Genomic DNA, 21,772 nt, shown 5'->3' on the forward strand with positions numbered 1-21,772 from the left:
GTCTTGCCAAATCCAGTGGCTGATTCTGTCTTCCTCTTAGTGGATCTCTGATGTGATTGTCCTTGGCCACCTTTTTAAAGCTGTCTCCTCTAAGCTTCTGTGCCACTGACCTCTCCTGATTATTTTTCTCCTACTTTATGAGCTGGTCTGTTTGGCTAGGTCCTCCTGGGAATGCTGAGGGCTCTGCCAGACTCATCTCTAGCAGAACTCAACACTTGCCCCAAGGTGATCTCTCTCAGTCCTAGGTTTTCAGTTCCATCTGTACTCCTGACTGCCATCTCTGGCTTTGGCATCAAACAAGCAACTTAAACCACAGAAATCCACAAGGTGGCCTGCATCTGCCCACCCCTTCCCTTCTACTTTTCAGTTGTCTCACTACTACCCAGTCACTCAGGCTTCTCATGTGGAAGTCAGCTGTGTCCTTCACATGCAGACTATTAGCCAAACCTGACAGTTCTGCCTCTACTACTTCTCATCCCTTCTGCTGTTGTCATCTGGTCTTGCCACTGTCATCTGTGGCATCTGCTCCAGCCTCTCTCCAGCCTGCACCCCTCCGCCCCCAGCCTGAGGGATCTTTTTAAAATATAAATCAGATCATGTCCCTCCCCTGCCAAAAACTTCCTAGGCCTGCCCATCGCACTCAGATTAAATTTCAGATTCCTCACACAGGCTGACAAAGCCCTCTGGCATCAGGCACCCCTCCAGCTCTCCAACCTCATCCCCCATCCCACCCTGTTTGTCCTCTTTGCTCCTTTAAGTTGAGCCTCACTCCTGCACCCTACCATCCTAGGCTTTCTTCAGCCTTCAGGCCTTGGCGTTAGCCAGTTTCTCTGCCTAGACTTTTCTACCAGGACCATGGTGTAGCTGCCAAGGAGAACTTCCCTGAGCACCCTGGCTAAGGCAGCCCCTCCTGCATTCTCACCACCCTTTGATCTACTGTGTACCCTTCCCAGCAGAGGTTAGCACCCCTGCTGTTTCCCTCATTGGTTGTGCTGTTTAATGTATTCTCCATTTCTTCTGTAATTCTCACTCTGTAGCCTTAGTGCCCAGCACCTGATAATGACACTCAACAGATGTGTGTTGAATAAATGAAAGGGGTCAGTGACAGCATCCGGGTTTGCTTTACTAGAAAAAATAGGCGAGCTGAAGAAAATCCAAGCAGCTGGAGGATGAAGACTCTCCCAGCACTCACCTCCCCTCTCAGCTTTAGAAAGGCAGTTGTGCTTTTTCCTCTCAGGGGAGAGTTGGGCTGGCACCCCCTCCTGGGAGGCCGGGGGTGGGCCTGAGTGGACACAGCACTGGAGAGAACTCGCCTGAGTCATGATCCCATCAGATAAAACCATGCTTCTAAGCAGGTCACTGGGCATGACGGAAGTCACGTCACCTCTGAAGCACCATGTGGTTTCTTTCTGCTCAGGAAACAAGCCTTACTTAGTTTTCCCAGCTCTGTTATCTCACACAAGCTTTTAGGGCTTTTCCATTGTCACTCACATTCCCACGCCTGTAACTCCTTCCACACCTTTTCTTTCAAGTGTGACTTTTCCCCCTCTAGCTTGGGGAATGTTCTGAATGCTTGGGAGGACCCACTCTTCCTCTTCCTAAGACTCAGTGCCAGCGGGGGCAACAAGGTCCTTAAACGCGCTTTTCCCCTAGCTGCTTCCTGGGGTTTGAGGACTGAGAATGGAAGGCAGGAAATAGATTAGATTTCTGAACTGCTTAAAAACGAGGAGCTTGACTTGAATACACAACTCTAGTGTGAAAATCTAAGATGGAAGTTTCCCAAAAATATTTAGAGGCCTGGGGCATTAAATAAAGTTGTCCAAGAGGGAAAGAGTGAATTTTAAACTTATAGACAGAAATTCCTTGCATTTTTGTTCCCATTAGGTTTTCCTAAATCTTGTGCCTACACCTCTGCTTGTAGTCCTCACTGGCCCCCAACAACAAGCATAAGAAGGCAACGCCAGGGTCTTCAGACTTTCCCCAGTGTCCCAATCCTGCTCCCCGGGAGAGTCGCTGTCCGTAGTTTCAAGCGCCCCCGATTCGACCACTTCTGCTTCTGAACCTTTGTTCCGTGCCCTGGGCCCTACCCAGGGACAGGCCCATGTCCTCGGCCTGGGAAGATCATTCTCTGAGTGGAGAGAGTTCATTGAAGCCACATCAGCCGGTGGTCCTGAACACGCGTCCCCTTTAACAATGACTGAGGCCCTGCTAGGATTGTCAGACCTTTACACACATTACCTCTAATCTTGACAGCCTACAGAGTAGCTCTGGTCATCCCCATTTACAGATGAGCAAACTGAGGCTGCCAAAGGGGAGGTCACCTGCCCAAGATAACCCAAATGGCAGAGCTGGGACGCAGGCCCAAGTAATCTGACGTGAGTCCTATCTATTCCCCGCCCGGCCTTGCAGAGCAGATGGCAGCGTTAATGGTCAGGGATGGCTGGCTGTGTAAAGGAGAGGGCCCGGAGCCAACCATGAGCACCCTTCCTGATCATGGCATGGTGTGAGCCGGCTCCCACCCTGCCCTAACTGGGCGCAGCTCCTAAAGCTTTCTTCAGGCCCTGGAGAGCAGAGCCCTGCTCCTGCCCCTTCTGATCCTATAGACAGCAGCAGAGCATTTCCCTGCGGGTTGAACCAAATGCGACAGATCCCCAGACTCGCTCAGGCCGGGCCCAGAAGATTACAATCTCACTCCCACCCTTTATCCCCAAAGGCTCTACCTCTGAATCCCCAGCCTCCAGAGAACCAGAACGGTGAGCATGAGTGGGTGGGTGGGTAGACGAAGGTTCTGCCTGGGAACTGCCAGAGGGCAGTTTGTTTCCCACATGCAAAACATGGTGCCTTGGATCAGGCTCTGCTTCCTCTTTTCTGCTCCTGTTCCTGGGTGTGGCCACTATGGTCTGAGTCACGCAACAGGGGCCTGCCCGAGACTCCAGCTGGGTGGAAGGATACCTCTTGTTTGGTTTCTTAAGCCTCTGTGGTTTTCTCCCAGGCATGGGCCAAAGAAATAAGGGAAGCCATGCTCTGCTCTCCAGAAGCCAGATGTGCCCCCTTGGGGCAGGCCAAAGAGAACTTCCTTCTGTCTTTCCTTCAGGCAAGCAGATAACAGGAGCTGAGGGCCTGCAGCAGAAGCCCCTGTGCTCAAGTCAGAAAGAGGAATTCTGGCTGCCTGTCCTTCCCTCCCAGCTGTGTGCCCTGCAAGACAGGCAAAAACAATCAGGCTGCAAAATTAGCCATATCTGTGGCCAGCTCCAGTCCTCCAGCCCAGAGGCCCTGAGCAGCCAAGCTGGCCAACTGGCCTGGGCCAGCCAAGCTGGGTTCAGCTCTCCCAAGCCCCAGGCCCCAGCTCCCACTGTCAGCAGACTGCACGTGTCTCCCCTGCTCCTCAAAGGGCAGCTATGGTGGTGGTGATGGTGGAGGACTGTTCTCCCGAGAGCAGCAGGCCCAGGAGAAGGCCCCTCAGTGGCTCCAGGCCTGACAATACCCACAGCTCCACACAGAGTTGCTGAGTGCAGACCTGGGCAGGCTGTCTCCAGGCATCGGGCACAGGATCCCAGCAGTGTCCGCAAATGTACACTGGATGCCAAAAATAGAAACACACACTCTTGCTCCACACTGATCAGATGTGACTGCATCTTCCACCTGAGTCCAACCAGCTCTGAGAGGCAGGGGCTGGAGAGGAGCCCTCCAGCCTTTGTAACTAAGTGGAGGCTCCCCTAGGTGTCCCTCTGATACCAGAAGAGAGAGACCCAGAATGCACCTTAAAGGGGAGACAGAAAGGAGTGGGCTGGGAATTCACCCTAGAATCTTCTGTGGCACCCAGCTCCCTCCCGCAGGGATGCCTCCATACCCCTACTCTCCCAAACTGGGTCTACCTCACCTCCTCTGCCAAGCACAAGCATGACCACCAAAGGGGTGCCATCACCCAACGTGAACTCGCCACAAATCTGCTTTTCCCACCCACTTGGGAATATTCATTCCCCAGAGCTGCTGCCTCTCTGGGCTTTGCTGGGAGACAGAAATGAACCAGGCCTGCAGGTTCTCTGCCCTAAAGGTGCTTATAGTCCTATGGGCTGGAGAAAGGCAGATACCCAAGGCCAGCACACAACAGAGAGGGGGGGACCCAGGCCAGGCAGGGAGCTGCCCACTGACAGGGATGGGGAGGGCAGGGCAGGGCATGGCAGAGGGCTTATAAGGGGAGGAGAGCCACCCCTGCTTTCTGGGAAGGTCCAGACCACATTCCAGTGACCTTCAGAAGACTGAAAGGATGCCCGTGAACAAAACCGTCCTCAGCAGCCTCCCTGCCCTGCATATCCTATGAACAAACCTCCCCATACACTGCTTTTTTTTCCATGGTGGAGAATTTCCCCAAACCTGTTGTCTCTCTTCACTTCAGGAAGGCTCAGAGAATTCTCCCTTCTTTCTCCCTGCCCACATCCCTAGGGAGCTCAGGGTTAGCTGTTTGACGATCCCTTGGCGTTTACTGAGGGCCTGCTATATGCCAGGTGTGAGGGAGAGGGGTGAGGGGAGGCTGAGAGAAGTGGGGGCCGCACAGAGCAATGGAGCTGCAGAGCGAGGCAGGTTGAGAGCACCCCAGGCAGAGCAAGGTCAAGCGCAGAGCGGGAGCAGACCAGGAGCTAACAGCCCAGCGTGCACTGGGCTATTCAACCATGGGTCCCCGGCAGAAGTTCCGGTTATAGAAATGGCGGTTGTCCCTGGTCAGGGCTGTGCCCAGCTGGGCCCAGAAGCTGCCCTGGCCACTGGGCTGCTGGGGCCAGAGGAGCACGCTCTGGCGGCAGAGGCGCTGGCGCAGCCGCACGTAGCGGGAGCGGTGGGCATCCGGGCGCAGGATGACCAGCACCACCACGTCCTTGCGGTCCTCCAGCAGGCGCTGTTGGGCCAGCAGGAAGCTGGCCCGCAAGAGGCCACTGACCCGGTCGGTGTGGGCCAGCACAAACAGCATCTTGCGGCTGCTGTAGACCGAGGCCCACAGGTTCTCGAAGAGCGTCTTGCCAGGCAGCCAGTCGCGCTCCTCCAGGCACAGGCGAAGTGCCCAGTGCCCTCGGCTCTCCTCTAGCCGCACCCGCAGCTCATTGTACACCCAATCGGCCACTGCGCTCTGTGCCTTGTCAAAGACCACGAAGGCGTCGTAGGGCAGGGCATCTGCACCCCGCTGCCCCAGCCTGGGAAGCCAAGCCTGGCCCAGGTGGAAGCAGTACCAGAGGTCCCAGCCGCAGAGGTGGTGCAGCATGGGCACAGCCAGGCCCAGAGCCACCGCCAGCAGGGAGAGGCCAAAGCAGTCCCAGGAGAGGGCCTCATCCAGGCAGAGGCGCAAGTCCTGCGCGAAGATGCTGCGGCCCTGGAGCTGCCCCGGGCTGCCACACGTCACGCGGCTCGGGAGACCGGGCACGGCAGCCTGCACCTCCAGCAGGAAGTCCACAAAGACTGCCCCGCAAGAGCAGTGCAGGGGATTGGCTCTCACATCTAGGAGTTTCAGGGCCCCCACTAGGGGCCCAAACCAGGAGGGCTCCACCGTCCTCAGGGCATTGGAGCTTAGGTTGAGCTCACGCAGCTCCAAGGCCAGGGCAAAGAAGCCGGGCGCCACAAGGCTGATGCTGTTGCCGCTGAGGTCCAGCCGCAGAAGCCGCGTGCCGGCGGGCAGGCTGCTGTTGGTCAGCGCCTTCAGCTGGTTTCCCCCCAGGTCCAGCGCCTCGAGGTTTGGCAGAAGGGCCAGGCTGCTCCAGTTGAAGAAGGTCAACTGATTGTTACGGAGACGCAGCAGCCGCAGGCTCCTGGGGAGGTGGCCCAGGGCGCGGGGCCGGAGGGTGTGCAGGCGGTTCTGGGACAGATCCAGCCGGAGCAGGCACCTCAGGCCTTGGAAGAAGTGGAGATAGAGGTCTCCCTCGGCCCACATCTGGCCCAGGGCATTGCCACTGAAGTCCAGGGCCTGCAGCGAGTTGCTGCGGAGCTGCTGGGACACCCGGCTGTGGATGCCATTGTGTGCCAGGCTGAGGTAGCGCAGGGTGGGCAGCTGGTCCACAAAGCTGAGGTTGTGGCCCACGCCCTGCATGCTGAAGGGCTGGCTGTTGTAGCTGAGGTCCAGGGCCTCCAGGTGCGGCAGCTCCGTGAATGAGCGCCCGTGGTACAGGTCCAGCTTGTTGTAGGACAGGTCCAGCACCCGCAGGCTGGTCAGTGGCACAAACTGGGAGCCGTTGACCGCCTGAGCGATGCAGTTGTGGCTCAGGCTCAGGCACTGGAGGTGCGAGAGATGGGCGAACATCTCCGACTGGACTGTCACCAGGTTGTTGCGTGAGAGGTCCAAGGTGAAGTTGAAGGTCTGGCAGCCTGGCATGAAGCTCTCAGAGCTGGGGGTGTCCGGCAGGGCTGGAGCAAGGTCCCCAGCCCACGGCCAGGCCTCCCCGCCCCCATCAACCTCCCCCGTAATGGCCACTGGCTTCGCAGCTCCGCTAATGCGGTTGTTGGACAGGTCCACGTACTTCAGGGCCGGGAAGGCCCCGAAGATGCCCAGCTGGGCCTGGTTGATGAAGTTCATCTGCAGACGTAGCTTCCGGAGCATGGGCAGGTGAGCCAGGGGCCGGAGCGTGCGCTCGCTGAGCGAGCGGAAGAAGATACCGTGCATGTCCAGCTCCTGCAGCGCGACCAGGCTCCCAAAGGAGGGTGCCAGGTGCAGGTGAGCAAAGGATACCTTCTTATGGTAATTGAAGGACAGGTTGAGCCTGCGCAGCTGGGCCAGGCCCCAGAAGGCGTCAGTTTTGGTGATGCAGTCATAGAGGTAGTTCTCGCTCAGGTCTAGCACTGTGAGGCGGTCCAGACCATGGAACCAACTGGCTTCCAGACTGAAGAGAGAACTGTCCTTCAACACCAGTCCCTCGAGGCGGCGCAGGTGGCTGAAGGTGTCGGGGTGCAGGTGGAGGCTCCGCGGGCACTCCACACAGGGGTTGCGGGCGTGGTCACAGCGGCGGCAATTCCCGCCCACGTCCAGCACACGCAGGGCGGTCAGGTTGGCCAGGTCCCCGGGCTCCAGGCGGACAATGCGGTTGTAGGACAGCAGCAGGTACTCCAGGCTGGGGGGCAGGCTGCGGGGCACCGCCGTGAGGTTGTTGTACTTGAGCGACAGGCGGGTGAGGTTGCCCAGGCCAAAGAGGGCACCCGGGGCCACCTCCACGGCCCGGGAACAGGGGTTCTTATAGTAGCAGTTGCCATCCATGAAGAGGAAGCGCAGGGCATGTAGGCCCGCGAAGGTGGAGGCGTCGAGCACCAGGATGTTGGTGCGGCTCAGAATCAAGGACACAAGGGACCTAGGCATGGGGGGCACGGTCATGATGTTGTTGTAGCTCAGGTTCAGCTCCTCCAGGGTGGGCACGGCCGTGAAGGTGGTCGGCTCAATGGTCATGTGGCAGGAGAACCGCATGGGGCTGAGACTGGCTGGCGGGCAGTTCCACTTGAGGTTGAGACGTCGCAGGCTGGACAGGTAAGCGAAGTCAGTGGCGTGGAGGTGGTGGATGCGGTTGGAGAGCAAGGAAAGGCTGGTGACATTGGCACGGGGTGCTGCAGCAGGGAAGTGGGGCACGGACTTCAGGAATAGCCAGCTGCAGTTCACCAGGCCATGGGGCTGGAACTCACAGGGCAGGAAGGCAGGCAGGGTGCCCAGGGCCAGTGCTGTGGCCAATGTTGAGGCCTGCACCAGGAGCAACAGGGGGTGCAGGCCACTGCGGCGGGGGCCCTGTGAGTGGTGAGGGGCTGCGTGAGTGTCCAGCCCCTAGCTCCACTCCCATCCCACTCCCTGGGGGTCCCAGCAGTGGCCCGCAATCCCCTATCCCTCCAACTCCTCCCTCTCTGCCAAGCCCCCATCCCACTCCCCGAGGCTTGTGGGGGAACCTGGCTGCAGAATCTCTCAGAACCTGGACTCAGGTTTCAGAATTCTGGCTCAGAATCAGAACCAAGACTTGGAACCCAGACTCATGAGTTGCAACTTTCACTCATAACCCTATCCCAGGTGGACAAGGGGCCAGGCCAGGCAGCCAGTGGGCCCACCGGGCCTCTCCCCAAATGGCCCCTTTCTCTCCTTCCTCCTGAGCAAGGCAGCTTCCGGCTCCTTCCCCTCCAGCCTCCCTGAAAACCCCACTGCCATCCACCACCCTCCCCCCACCCTGCCCTCTCAATTGGCCAAGATCCAGGCATGAGTGTGGCTCTCCTGCTGTGGCCCAGGCTGGCCCCACTCCAGGCCCCCTTGCTACAGTGGGCAGTGCCAAGCTCTTTCACCCTCTGCCCACCTCACCCTTCCCAGCCCACAAGCACTCAGCTGGCTATGGGTCAGAACAATCAAAAGGAGGGGTGGGTAGCAGGAGAGGTAGCAGAGCCCACCCTCCCCGGGCAGCAGACCCTTGGCCTGTAGCCCCAGCTCCCCTGCTGACCTCGGCCTCCCCATCCACACTAGGGGTTTGGGCGGGTCTCGCTGCCCAAGGCATCTTCTCTGATGCCTTCAAGTTTTAGTGAGTGTCACCAAGGCTGGTGGATGACAGCCCCTTTCACTGCAACCTGTGGCCCCATGCCTGCTTCCCTTCCCAGCCCTTCCCCAGGGGGCTTAAGGCCACTGTCTTACCATGGCAGGGAGCTTGGAGCCTCTCCAGGGGGCCTGGCGGCAGATGGTGTAGCAGCTGCCAGGAAGGATGCTTCACGCTCAAAGACCCTTCTCACAGTGGTGGTTCAGAAAACAAAAGGAACTGAGAATTTCACTATAGCCTAATAGCCCCCCTCCACAGCCCCCACCCCAGGCCCAGAGCCCCGCTGGTGGGCTGGGACAACTACAGTTCCATTTTCCTCCAAAGTGGGGATGGGATGGGATCCTGGAAAAGGAGAGCTCCCCAAGAAGCCATTTGCCAGACGAGAGACAGGCTCCTCACACCCCCACCTCGCCTTAGGGTTGTGGGGGTGTGATGAGTCAGGCTATTTGCATAGACAAATGGCAGACATCCCCTTCATCCCTTCCTCTTTCCATTACCCCCTCAGACAGCCTGCCCTTGCCCACAGCATCTGTGAAAGGCTGGGGTACTCTGAGCCGCATCCAGGCCACAGCTGCCTTTGCCGTAGCCTGGCCCCATGGCACCTCCTCTGGGAACAAGACCTCCTCTTCTGGGTTCCAAATCGCCTTGTGCTCCCATCAAAGCAAAAACCCCATCATCACCAGGCAGAGGGCTCCTTGAGGCCAGGCCCCCCAGCTACTCCACTGCCCCCAAGTCCCACCACCCCTATTATCCTCCTCTGCTCTACCTGTGCCTTCCAAGGCTGGTGATTGTAACTCAGGCCCAGAGCCTCAGGGTGACACGGGAACCCGCGGCAAGTCTGCTGGGCTCCACCTTCACAATCTGACCAGAATATCTGCCCACAGGCCCACCTCCACGTCCACCAGTGGTGGGGTTTGAATCATGTCCCCCACAAAAGGCATGTTCAGGTCCCAACCCCTGGTCCTGTGGGTGTGAACCCGTTTATAAATAAGACCTCCAAAGGTGCCCAAACTGAAAGACAGTGGGCCCTACCCAGTATGGATGAAATCCTTATAAAAAAGGAAATAGGACACAGAGAGAGAAGCCACGAGGAGCAGGAAGCTGGAAGTCAATGGGACCTGGAAGAGAAAGGAGAAGGCGCCGCCACGTGCCTTGCCATGTAATGGTAAAGCCAAGGACCAAGGATCGCCGGCGGCCAGCCCAGAACACCTTTGAGGAGAAAGTGTCACCTGGCAGTTGCCTCGATTTTGGACTCCCCCTTCCCTCGAAAGTGCGCCAATACATTCCTCTTGTTAAGCCAACCGGTTGTGTGGTATTTGTTTCAACAGCCTGGTCTGAGGGGCCACCACCTCTGGCGCAGACAGGAGCAGCCGCCTCCTCTCCGGTTGCTTCTGCTCTCACCCCGGCGGTCCACTGACATTCAGGCCCTGGAGGGACCCGTCCAAACCCAGGTCAGACCCCCTCTTCCCTCCTCTGCTCAGACCCCTCCACGGCGCTCTCCAGAATCAAAGCCACGGTCCACAGAATAGCCAACAGGGTCCCATGGGCCCTACTCCACTGCCCCATCTCCAGCCATGCCGGCCCCCTCCCCATTGCTTGAGCACACCCCATGGCTCCCACCGCAGGGCCTTGGAACAGGCTATTCCCAGACACTCACGCGGCCCCTCCTCACTGTCCGCCTCTCGGTGAGGCCTTTCCTGACTTTCTTACAAGCCCTCCCTCCCTAGACCTGAGCACCCTCGACCTACTCTAATCTTGCCTTTTTCTTAACAGTTCCACCTGCTGACACACCATAAAATTGATTTTCCATGGTTTGTTAGAAACCATCATATTCCTCTGTGGGAACGTCAGCTTCTAGAGGGCAGCAATCTTTTGTCTGTCTCCCCAGACAGCCCAGAGCCCGGTGCATAACAGGTGTTCAATATTTGCTGAATCAATGAGCCCCGAGCACTCAGCTCTGGGCAGGCACAGAGAGAGTGTCCCTTAAGTGATGGCTGGATGAATGAATGAATGAATGAACAACAAATGAAGGAACCCATGGGGTCTCTGCTGGGAGGAGGCAGGGCTGGATATCTGTCACCTCTGCTCCCTCCATACCTACTCTGGATGGGGTCACAGCAGACAGGCTCCAAGGTGCCAGGTGCCCAGCTGGCTCACAGGTCTGGGTGGCTCAGTGGTGTGGGGGCAACAGCTGTGTCTTACTGCTCACGTGGCAACCAGTATTTCAGATGGGCAAGGACAGGCCTTTCTCCAGGTCCTAGCTGATGACCCTGCTTTCCTCCCTACAATCCTAGGGACTTTAGCAGGGGCCCCAGGACCCTGCCCTGTGCCCACCCAGGCTGACTTCCTAGAAGGACAGCACCCACCCAGCAGCTAATCCCATCATCCACCCCACACCTCCCACCCTACCCACCTCCAGGACAAGACGAACCTTCCACCCACTTCCCACAGGCACAGACTCCCTCTGAGCCCCAGTCCCTTCTCCTGTTCCTTCCCTTGGGGGTAGCAAAGCAGGAGCCCAAGATTGGGCCAATGAGCTGACAGGTCTGCACACACATATGTGCAAACACAAGCTCATGGACATACACACAGACTAGTGATATCAAGACAGAAATATCCACAGAAACCCCCATCACCGCCTCAGCCCCAAAGAGGCTGAGAAGCCTAGGGGGCAGCTCCTTTGCCCAGTGTGGTAGGCTAACACTCCCCAGGGATGGCCACATGGGTACATCACCCTACATGGTAAAAGGAATTTTCCAAGTGTAAATTGGGAATTTTGAGATGAGGAGCTTATTCTGGATTATCCAGGTGGGCCTTAAATGTAATGGCAAATGTCCTTGTAAGAGGGAGGGAGAGGGAGATTTGAGTACAGAAGGCCATGTGACAAAAGCAGCAGAGGCAGAGAGAGGAAGCTAGGCTGCAGAAGATGGAGGAAGGGGGCACAAACCCGGAAGTACCGGCACCTCTAGAAGTTACGAAAGGCAGGGATTCTCCCCAGGGGCCTCCAGAAGGAACCAGCCCTTGTTGACACCTTAAGTTTAGCCCAGTGAAACCCACTACAGTCTTCTGGCCTCCAGAACTGTAGGATAAATTTGTGTTAAGTCACCAGATTTGTGCTCATTTGTTCCAGCAGCTTGAGGAAACACATACACCCAGATGCCCCACTGCACGGCGGGAATGTGCCAACAAGGGGACCTGAGGGAGGCCTGTGGCCTCGCACACTCCTTGTCACAGACTCTTCCACAGGCCCATAGCCAGGGAGGCTGGGGCTGCACCCACCAGGCCGACAGTCCCCTTCTGAGTTGGGAGAGGAGCAGGCATATGAACAGGGCCTCCCAATTCCCAGCACCCAGAGATGGTCCCTCAGGGGTTGATTTAAAAATACTTTATTCTTTAGAAAATACAGCATTCAACCATCCCGTCCTGCAGTGACCCTCTGCCCCAGCCCCAACTAACCCCACCCCATATGGCCAAAGGCTTCCGGCTGCCCTGGGACCCTAGACTCAGTTCCTCTGGGGGCCAGGGGTTCATGCCAGGGCCCACACCCAGCCCCCTTGATCCAGCCAGGCAGGGCCCCTGGGCCCCCGGACAAGAGGCAGAGACAACAGTGGAGAAGAGTCACAAAATGCCAGCCCTCAGAAGCCGAAAGTGCATTCAGCCACTGGCCCTCCAGCGCCACAGGAAGCCGCCCTCCCCCAGAGCCCAGGCTAGGAAGGAGGGAGCTGGCAGGGAGTGGTGGGGTGGGCGGCCCCACAGTCCACAAGCCACCAGGCCCCATCTGGACACCTAGCTGTCATCTCCATTCTCGCCAGGGCCACGGATGAGGCGCTTGTGGCCCCGCTTGCCCCCTGGGCCCTTAGGCTTGGCGAAGGCCTGCTTGAAGGCGTGTTGCTTAGGGTGCACCTCATCGTACAGGAACTCGGCTGTCAGCTCTGCCCCGTCATCAATCTCGATCTGCGTGGGGCATGGTGGTGGTCACCCTGATGATGGGGGGCCCTGACCCACACCGCCCTGGGGAACCCCATGCCTGGGACAATCCTTTGCTGTCTCATACTCCAAGATTGGGGTATCCTCCCAGACCCCTATCTGAAATGCCACCGCCAGGAATACCAGACCTAGGGCTCACTGCCCTGCTCCTCACCTGGTATACCCCACACCTGTCCTCCAGACCCAGGGTAAGGAGAAGGCATAGGCAGCCTGGGCTTGGGCTTATCCAAGTAAGCAATCAGCTGGGCAGCCCTGGGCCATGCACATCACCCTTCAGGCCTCAGTTTCCCCTTCCACCCAACAGAACAACCACAATCGCTGCTCTGCTGTTTGTCTCAGGATTCCAATCCCCACATGGAGGTGGGTGATGGGGCCCTGGGAGGTGAGGTCCTCGGGAGGGGTGCCCACCTTCTTGGAGACCTCCAGCTGGAAGTCCTGCTCCACGGAGTCGAGGAGGCGGCTCTTGCAGCTGGAGTAGAGCATGCGCTCCTTGATGCTGCACTTGTACCCCGGCATCGAGTAGATGAACACTGGGTGAGGGGAGGTGAGGGGAGGTGAGGCTTGGAAGGCCTGGGAAACCTGTTGATGTCCCCACTGCCCCTACCCCAGCAGGCTCACCCACTACTCCTCCCAGCTATGGACTTGGGGGCCCTGCTGTAGCCACTCACCCACAGACTCAAGGGGGTCACCCTCATGGGTGTGCCTGTAGAGAAAGAAGTGGTAGCGGGCGGCATCGCGGGGGACCCGTGAGGGCAGCTGGGCCACATCTGTGGGCTCTGTGTGCACCAGCTCGATTGTCTCCCGCTCCAGGTCCAGCTTCTGCCAAGAAGGGAGGGCACCAGGTCGGGGAGAGCCCAGGCCCACCCTACCACATAGGAACCACCCTGGAGGTGGGCCTGGCTGGCAGGCAGGGGCCTGTGTGCAATCGACCTCTTCCAGGACCCTCTCCCCAGCAGTGGTCCCTCTCTGGGGGTCCCTCTGAAGGGGCCACTCTGGGCCCAGCCCCAACACTGCCCCCTTTAAAGGCTCTGCTAGAGAGGGAGTTCCCGCCACATGGGGACAGGACAGTGCAGGAGGAAGGTCTTGCCCCCAGGTAACCCCTGTCATTAGGCCAGCCCATCCTCAGGGACAGTGCCTCTGGGGGACACAGTTTGAAAGGGAGGAACCATTCTGCTTGAAGGGGGCAGCCCAATTAGGAGGTAGCTGCTGGACCACTGGGGCAGAGGGGAACAGAGGTAGGAGTAGGACAGAAAGGGGCTCAGGGCTGAGGGTTTGGCATGAACCGCTGCATGAGTGTGTGTGTGCGGTGTGGGTGGGCAGGATGGGGCAGTATGAACACAAGTTCCCTGTGTGTGAGTGGGGAACCCAGTGCATCCATTTTTACATGGTGGTGGTGCCCAAAACAGGAAGAGGGAGGGACGTGGATTGGGGATGGGATACAGTGTGTCCCATGTGTGTGCCCAGGCGGGGAATGGTGCCCACCAGCTGGATGTAGTTGATCATCTTCTGCTTGAGCTGCTGCAGTGCCCGCTGGGCCCCGGGCTGCAGGGGGAAGGCGAGGCCCTGCAGGGTCTGGTGCTTGCTCTCCACACTGATCTCGGTCTTCACCTAGCGGGGGAGGGGTGGAGGTGGCAGTGAGCAAGGCCCTTGCCTGCCCAAACCAGGGTGTGGCCCACCAGCGGAGTACTGGCTCAGTCAGAGGGGGCCCAAGGGGGCCTTGAGGGCCTCTGCCTGGGACTTCTGCTCCCCTGCCCAGCACACCCACCTCATTGATACGGATCTGCTGAAGCTCTCTCTCAGCTGAGGTCAGCGGGGCGGGTGCGGCACAGGATGACAGGTGCTTTTGGTACCCAGCAAAAGACAGGTCATCCTGGCGGGATGGATGCAGAGGCATAAATGGGGGACTCCAGGGTGGGCTGGTGGGAACCCACTGTGTACCCCACTTGCAGCCCTCCCCAGGCCATGCCCAAGCCTGGCACTGACTGGTTCCATGATCTGCACTACACTTGCCCTCGGAGGGCCTATGATCTCAATACGGTGGGGCTGACCCCCTGCCTGGGGTCCTGGCCTGGGGGCTACCTTCACAGTCCCGAAGAGCTCGTCCTTGATGTGGCCGCCACCAAACTCCTTCTTCACTGTGGCCCGGGTGGCCGCGTACAGCATCTTCAGCCGCACCTGGAGGGCAGGGACCCAGCTGGGTGACATCTCCCACACAGGGCAGGGCTGTCTCTGCCAGGAGCAGGCAGGAGCCTCCGGGCACGGCCTGGACCTCTCACTGCACCCACACAGCCAGCAGAGGGTGCTGCACAGAGGCCAGGAGGCGGCAGGGCCGGCTGCAGATGGCGAAGGGGGGTCTCCATCCGGCACACCCTCCTCCCCAGCCAGCTCCAGGCACTGGGCATGACCCTCTCTCAGACTTGGAGGCAGCAGCTGACCAACTGTTCCTCAGACTCCAGGGTGGGCCTGCGTCCCCTCAGACTCCGGGGTGGGCCCGTGTCCCCTCAGAACCCCCTCGTGGGCCCGTGTCCCCTCAGTCTCCCCCTGTGGGCCCGTGTCCCTCAGACCCCCCTCGTGGGCCCGTGTCCCCTCAGACCCCCCTCGTGGGCCCGTGACCCCTCAGACCCCTCCTTGTGGGCCTGTGTCCCCTCACTCCCCTTTTGGGCCCATGTCTCCTGAGACCCCACCAGGTGGGCCCGTGTCCCCTGAGACTCCCTGGGTGGGCCCATGTCCCCTGAGACTCCCTGGGTGGGCCCGTGTCCCCTCAGACCCCCTTGTGGGCCCATGTCCCCTCAGACCCCCCTAGTGAGCCCGTGTCCCCTCAAACCCCCCTTGTGGGCCCGTGTCCCCTCAGACTCCCGGGTGGGCCTGTGTCCTCCTCAGATTCCTCAAGTCAGGGCCCACTCAGACCAACCCCCCAACTAGCCCCAAACTTAGAGCTGGACAGGGTCCCAGGACTCACAGGGGAACTGTCAGGTGACCAGGCAAGGAAGAGCCACTCAAAGCCCTGGGTGTTCTTCGAGTCGAGGCGGTAGAGCATGTAGCAGGGCTGCTGAGCATCCAGCAGCGGCAGCACGGCCCTGTCATAGTCGTGGTCCCAGCAGCCCACAGGCTCCCGCGACGCACCCAGCATGAGCTGCTCTGGGGGTAGAGGCTGGGTGAGCCGAGGAGAGGGCAACCTCCCTCCTCCACCCTCTGTCTGTGGCCTCCCAAGCTGGCTCAGACCTGCTGGCCACCCCACCCCACCCTCCCCTGGAGCCCTGTGTTCCTGAAACACAAGGCTGGGTGACTGAATCAGTGAGTGAGTCATGAATGAATGACGGCACAAAGCCGCCAGCTAGAGGTGGCTCTCTCTCCTCATCCCCCGCATGCACACGCACATGCACACAGAAATGGCCACGAGGCTATGTCCATGGGCCACCCAACACAGACAACCACATGAAGGGTTTCTGCTGCGTCACCAACACTGCAGCTCCCTCACAGACACCCACACACCCAGGCGCCCGCTCAGACCCCCACCCCCAACACAGCTGCTCGGCACACAGTCCCCACTGGGCCACCTCCTACTCCTCCCTCCCTCAGCCTGGGGGTCCAGCAGAATCCACAGCACACCCCTCTCAGAACAATCACGGTGTCTCGGCCACAGGGACCTGCAGGAGCTTCTGGGAAAGGGGTTTCGGGCTCCCACCAGACACTGTATGAAACAGGTATCCTGATGCCACCCTGGCCAGCTGTAGTCCCTCCCCACATTGTGAGAAACCTCAAAGCAGTCCACCTACCAATGCCTGGGACCCATCAGCCTGTGCCTGCAGGGCTGGCACCTCCGCTGGCACCAGGTACCAGCCCAGGGGTGCACAGGCCAGGCTGGAGGAAGAACTGGGGCCAGGGGCCCAGCATGGCTGGGGTGGGAGATCCTGGCACCTGAACCACCAGGCCCCAAAACACAGTGGGCCTTGGCCTCCTCACCCGCTCTCCCCAGAACTCGGATTGGGGGCAGAACTAAAAACCAGCAGTCACATTTTCAGGTGGCCCCAAACATACCTACATTATTTAATTTGGTGCCAACATTTTTAAACCAGGAAATTTTCCATAAAAAAATGGAATTCGCTGTTTTTTTTTAGAAAAATCAGTCCTTTGGCTGCTGGGACCCGCACTCCTGTGGGCACAGTTGGGAGGAGCTGGGAAGGGCCAGGCCCCTCCTGCTCACCAACCCCAGGTGCTCCAACAACGGAATATAGAACTGGGATAAGGGCCCACCTAGAATGTCTTCTGCTTAAAACCTCCGGGATGTCTTGTCTGGGTGGCGACAGGGAGGGGTGAGAACTGGGGTCCACAGTGTGCACCGGCCTGGTGAAGGTGGGGGGGCTGTGGCCCGCCGCCCCAGGTCTTCACGCATGACCCATCTCAATGACTCCTACACCAGGCCTCGGAGAGTACGTGAATTTGGGGACTCTGGACCAAGTCCAGCAAAGCTTTGGCTGTAAAGCCTGGGGTAAATTCTAGTTCTGGGTGGACTCTACTTTGAGCCAACTCAATGTGTGAGAAGTCAGCTGGGCACCGAGCTCACTCTGGGAGCCCCGCAAAGGGCTGCCAAGCAGAACTGGAAGGACCTAGGGGGCCCAGTCCACCCCCAGGCCCAGAGCTTCCAGGCAGCCTCACAGCACAGGAAGTGACAGGAGTCCTCTTCCCCTGCCCAGCCCCCAGCTTCAATCTAATCTGTTTCCTCAAACCCTCCCCACTTCAGGCCTCGGCTTAAGCCTACCTGTGCCCCAACCATTTGGTCCCAGCACCTTCCTCTGGGCAGATCCCAGATTCCCAGGGCCTGGGCCAAGGCCCAACCAAGCCATGAATCCCCCTGACTGCTCTCAAAGAGAGCTGGTCACGAGTCTCTTCTCTCCCCTGGCAGGGCACTCCTCAAGGACAGGGCCTCTGGCATCTTCTTGGGTGCCCCCACCACCACCCAGCCCCCAGATGGCAACTGAGCCAAGTCTGTCAACCACGAACAGATGGAGACAGGTGGCAGCCAGATGGGGAAACTGAGGTCCTGATGGGCTGGAAACTGACAGCACCCTCATATCATCCAGCCCCAGAGCCACTCACCGTCCTCAATGATGACTTTGATGAGCCGGACAGAGCCAGCCCGTGCCTTCGCAAAAAATTCCTTCAACTCTTCAGTGGCTACAAGAACAAGAAACATGGTGAGGGGAGGCAGGCAGAGTGGGCAGGGTGGGCTGAAGTGCACGTAGGGCAGCTTTGTCCTATAGAGTCTGGTGGCTGAGCTGGGAGCTCGGGTTAAATACAGCCCAGCCCCCCATGTGACTGGGAACCCGAGATGGCTGCTGAACACAAGCTCCCAAATTTAGCCAGCAGAGGTGGCAGGCGGGCGGCCCTCTGGCTGGGATGGCTCTGAAGATGGAGTGGGCGGAGACGGGACAGCCCATCGGAGGACGGGGTGGGCTCTGGGCCAGGCCAGCCACAGAGGGAATGGCCCCCTCCTGTCCCCTACCTCCCAGGAAGACCCAGCACCGGGCTGGCCTGAGATATTCCCAGCACTGCCATATCCATACACACCGAGCACATGGACAAACGCTCCCAATGTGCACCAACACAAATATATCCATTAAAAGACACAGACGTTGCATGTACCAATGTGTACATACTTAATACAGCATGTGTGAATATCCATGTACACATAAACACATGTAGGTAACCAAGAGAGACATAAATGCAAACACACCCATACAGGAACATACACTCAGCTGGTCAAACATAAATGGACAAACACGCTTAGCCATGTAAACACACACACAAATACAGTCCCCAGGATGCTAACACACACACAGATATGTCTTAATGGCTGAGCTTGGCTAAGACGTGTGTAGGGAAGAGGATTCACAAAACATACACATAAACATAAACACACGTACAGACACACGAGCACGCACACCCAGCCCGAGTTGACCAGCCAGGCTGCCTAACCCTGTGAGGCCCTGAGGAGCAACTCCCACATATACACACAATGAGCCCTGGCACAACCCTGTGAGGGGGCAGCCAGTCCCCCAAAGTCCCCCATCCAGAGGCAGTAGGAAAGGCTTCCTAGAGGGGTAGCTCCCAGGAACTCCCCAAAACAGACCCTGCCTGGGTCCTTGGACTGCAGAGTTGGGAGGTGACAGCCAGTGAGTAAAGCCCCCAGTGCAGAGGTGAGGATCATGGTCAGAGCTAGGGAGCCACAGGAAGACACAGATCCATTAGGAGTTCAGATGGGGAAACCAAGGTCCAAGTGGGGAGGGACCTATGTGGGTCTCCCCAGAGAGCTGGGTCAGGCCAGTGTGACCTTGAGGCTGCCCAAGGGTCAGAACTCAGGCAGGAGCACAGCTGGAAGGCTGAGGTCAGAGAGTATTTATAGGACCTGGTCAGGACAGCTCAGGGGTGGGGGAGGGAGGGCCTTTAAGGAAAACAAACTCTGGTCTTGTCCTCAGGTGCCCCCCATGTAGGGTGACCCTGAGCCTGAGGCTGTGCAGCACCCTCCAAGACTGCAGGGTGGACAGGGGCCCAGCTGAGCCCAGAAGACCCTGGGGGCTCTAAGCAAGCTGGAGTGCAGCTGTGGGCAGTGGACAGCCCCACTGGGCCAGGACAGCCCACCCCACGGCAGACCCCAAGCAGGTCCCTGATGAAGAGCCTGGCCTCTGGAGCTCCATCTTTCCCTTAGCTGTGGGATTCCTGCCTTCTCTGAGCCCCCATTTCATGTGTGAAATGGAGATATTTCCCAAAAACTCTGAAAGGCTCTGATGAGGAGTACCCGGGAGAAAGCACTCGGTAATGGGGACCACTGTGAATTATAGTTAGTAATTTTTATTACAACAACAACAGTGGGGCAGGCTGTGCTGAGCTGCCCCTTTCACCTGCTCAGACCTCCCTGACCAGAGAGGAAGACACACCCCTCCTAGTGTTACCAGGGTAAACTGACACCCCAGCAGGGGAAGAGCAAAAGAGACTCCTTTGCCTGTCCCCAGCCACCATCAATAATCCAGAGGCCTGGGACACCTGAGCCTCTATCATCAAAGATTCATGCCCCCCACGCCCACCCCGTGAGCCTCAGCTTACAGGTCCCTCCCCTGCCCTGCTCTGAGGGCAGCCAAGTGACACCTGTGGCCAGGACAGGACTGGCATCTGTAGGGTGACCTCACCCGCCACCTCCCCAGGCTAGAAACGGGAAGGAGTGGGCTGCTTGAGGCAGGAGAGCTAGGGGACAGCCCCTCACCCAGTGATCCCCTGGGTAGGCCTGAATCACCATATAAGGAATGAAGGAATGAGAAATGAGGGAGCCAGGCAGGGCCCTAGCCACAGGATCTGTCAGCTTGTGGAGGATGGGGGTTGGGGGTAGGGGGTGGGGAGGGATGGGAGAAGGGGTAAGGAAGGAGCCCTCCCTTCTGTGGAGGCAGCAGTGACCAGACAAAGGGGAAGGAAGGAACTGATGGCCACTCCCCTCCTGTGGGGCTAAAGCCAGCACCTCCTGGAGAGAGGCCCTCCTGGTGGGAGGCCAGCACTGACCCAGACCCCTGCCTTCTGTGGTCCTGCCAGGGTAGGGTGGGGCCAGGGAAGCCCTCTGGGGGCAGTCCAGCCATTGAGTGGCCACAACCACAAGTCAGGATCCAGGCAGTCAGGCAAGTTGATGACAGTGCCACGGGCAGGGGATCCTGGTGTGATGGGAGGAATGGCCCTTGGCCAAACCACCAGGCCCGTCTGGGCAAGCAGCCTGGGCCTTCCCCACAGGTCAGGCAGCCCTCCTAGGCCGGTGACAGATGGCGACACTAAGGTCCAGGTGGGGTCAGCACATTTGGATCCTGGACACTGCTTCTCTTCCAGCCTGTCTTAGGAGGAAACCAGGTCTCGGAAGGGGGGATGCTCTGGTCTGGAGAAGCTTCTTGGGGGAAGGGGGAATCGACCTGGATTCTCTAGGGCCAGGACCTTACCTCACAAACTCTATAACTGGACACTCTTCCCCTGGCTGGGGTAGACCCAGAGTGGAAAATGGGAGAGAAGTCAGAGGTCAAGGTCAGATTGGAAACCCTCCCCATCTTGCTTTGAGGGACCTTTCCCAGGACTTCCCCAGCTTAGTCTGCAGGAATGTGTGACGGTCCTGAGAAGGGGCAAAACTCACTGCCCCCTTCTCTCACACATATACACGTCCATACAAGCTACACACAGGCCCATCCCATCCATGCATCCATGGTAACAAATACATACTGAGATGTGCCCAAATTATGCACACACACAAACACCCACAGCCGTATGCAAACCGACACGAAACACTGATGTCTAAAGATACCGTGCAACCTACACATTATCCGCTCAAATGTGCATGAATGTCCCTGCATGTGCACAAGCACAGTCACAGCCAGATAAGCACACACAGGGCTGTACACACATGTTCACATACGTGTAGCACCCCCTCAGAAGTGCACATCCGGGGACACACACCCAGGAAGGGACATACATGCACACCTGGACCCAGATGGGTACACACCACACCCAGGTGGGCACAAAGATACTCCCATTCCAGCTGTGTACGTATATGTTCACCCACTTCCAGCTATGCACAGCAAGTCCGCACCTCTCGCCCCCACACCAACCACCTCCGCCCCGAGATGGCCCAGGCAACCCGAGGCTGCAAAAGATAACAGGAAGCTTCCCGGGGCCTTGGCCAGGGAGGAGGGAGGGGCCGAAGGTTGAGGAGGGGGCGCAGCCACGAGCGGAGACCTCAGGCCCCCTGCCCACCCACCATTCGCGCTCACCATGGATGCCGGTCTGGTGCGCCATGGCTCCACGCCACGTTCCGCCCGTGCCCTCGGGGCCCTAGGCTTGGCCCGGCCGCGCACGGCTCGCTTAGCCCGGGGAAGGGGGGGAGGAGGAGGAGGAGGAGAAGGAAGAGAGGAGGCGAAACAGCAGGAGGATGTGGCGACGGCCGCCGAGGCTCGCGCAGCTTCCCGGGCGGTGCTGCAGGACCCACCCCCCAGCGGCGCCCCGCCCCGACGGGAGAGGCAGGGGGCGGGGGCTTGGGGCTGCGCGTGCGCGAGAGCGTGCGCCTTGGCCCGGGTGGATCCCTTTTGGGGGGAGAACGAAGCGCGTGCATCTGTGCAAGGAAGTGAGGGGTCAGCGTGTGGCTGAGCGTGCGTGTGTGTGCGCGCGCGCGCCCTGATCCGAGTGGTCTGCGGGGGCGGGGTAGGGGGTGATAGCGGATCGGGGCGTGCGCGCGCGCGTCC

General features: G+C 58.9%; 1 protein-coding gene across 3 annotated transcripts; it reads right to left on the reverse strand.

The window, feature by feature from the left end:
• Window positions 1-1,105: 1,105 nt before the first annotated feature.
• LOC119504980 (twinfilin-2) lies at window positions 1,106-21,523 on the reverse strand. 3 transcript variants are annotated; one of them, XM_037797644.1, is made up of 9 exons: window positions 21,305-21,523; window positions 17,610-17,687; window positions 15,472-15,650; window positions 14,592-14,687; window positions 14,278-14,382; window positions 13,995-14,120; window positions 13,181-13,331; window positions 12,921-13,042; window positions 1,106-7,744 (listed from the first exon to the last, which is right to left on the reverse strand). In XM_037797644.1, exons 1-9 carry the CDS (start codon window positions 21,327-21,329, stop codon window positions 4,661-4,663), a joined length of 3,966 nt encoding a protein of 1,321 aa, XP_037653572.1. In that variant the 5' UTR covers window positions 21,330-21,523; the 3' UTR covers window positions 1,106-4,660. The 3 variants fall into 3 exon arrangements, with proteins under 3 accessions (XP_037653572.1, XP_037653558.1, XP_037653566.1); XM_037797638.1 differs by lacking the exon at window positions 1,106-7,744 and adding an exon at window positions 11,896-12,479 and having other exon boundaries at window positions 21,305-21,499; XM_037797630.1 differs by lacking the exons at window positions 12,921-13,042; window positions 13,181-13,331; window positions 13,995-14,120; ... (3 more) ...; window positions 17,610-17,687; window positions 21,305-21,523 and adding an exon at window positions 8,624-10,907.
• Window positions 21,524-21,772: the final 249 nt, after the last annotated feature.

Source organism: Choloepus didactylus, chromosome 1 (assembly GCF_015220235.1).
Source record: "Choloepus didactylus isolate mChoDid1 chromosome 1, mChoDid1.pri, whole genome shotgun sequence".
Classification (NCBI taxonomy): Eukaryota; Metazoa; Chordata; class Mammalia; order Pilosa; family Megalonychidae; genus Choloepus; species Choloepus didactylus.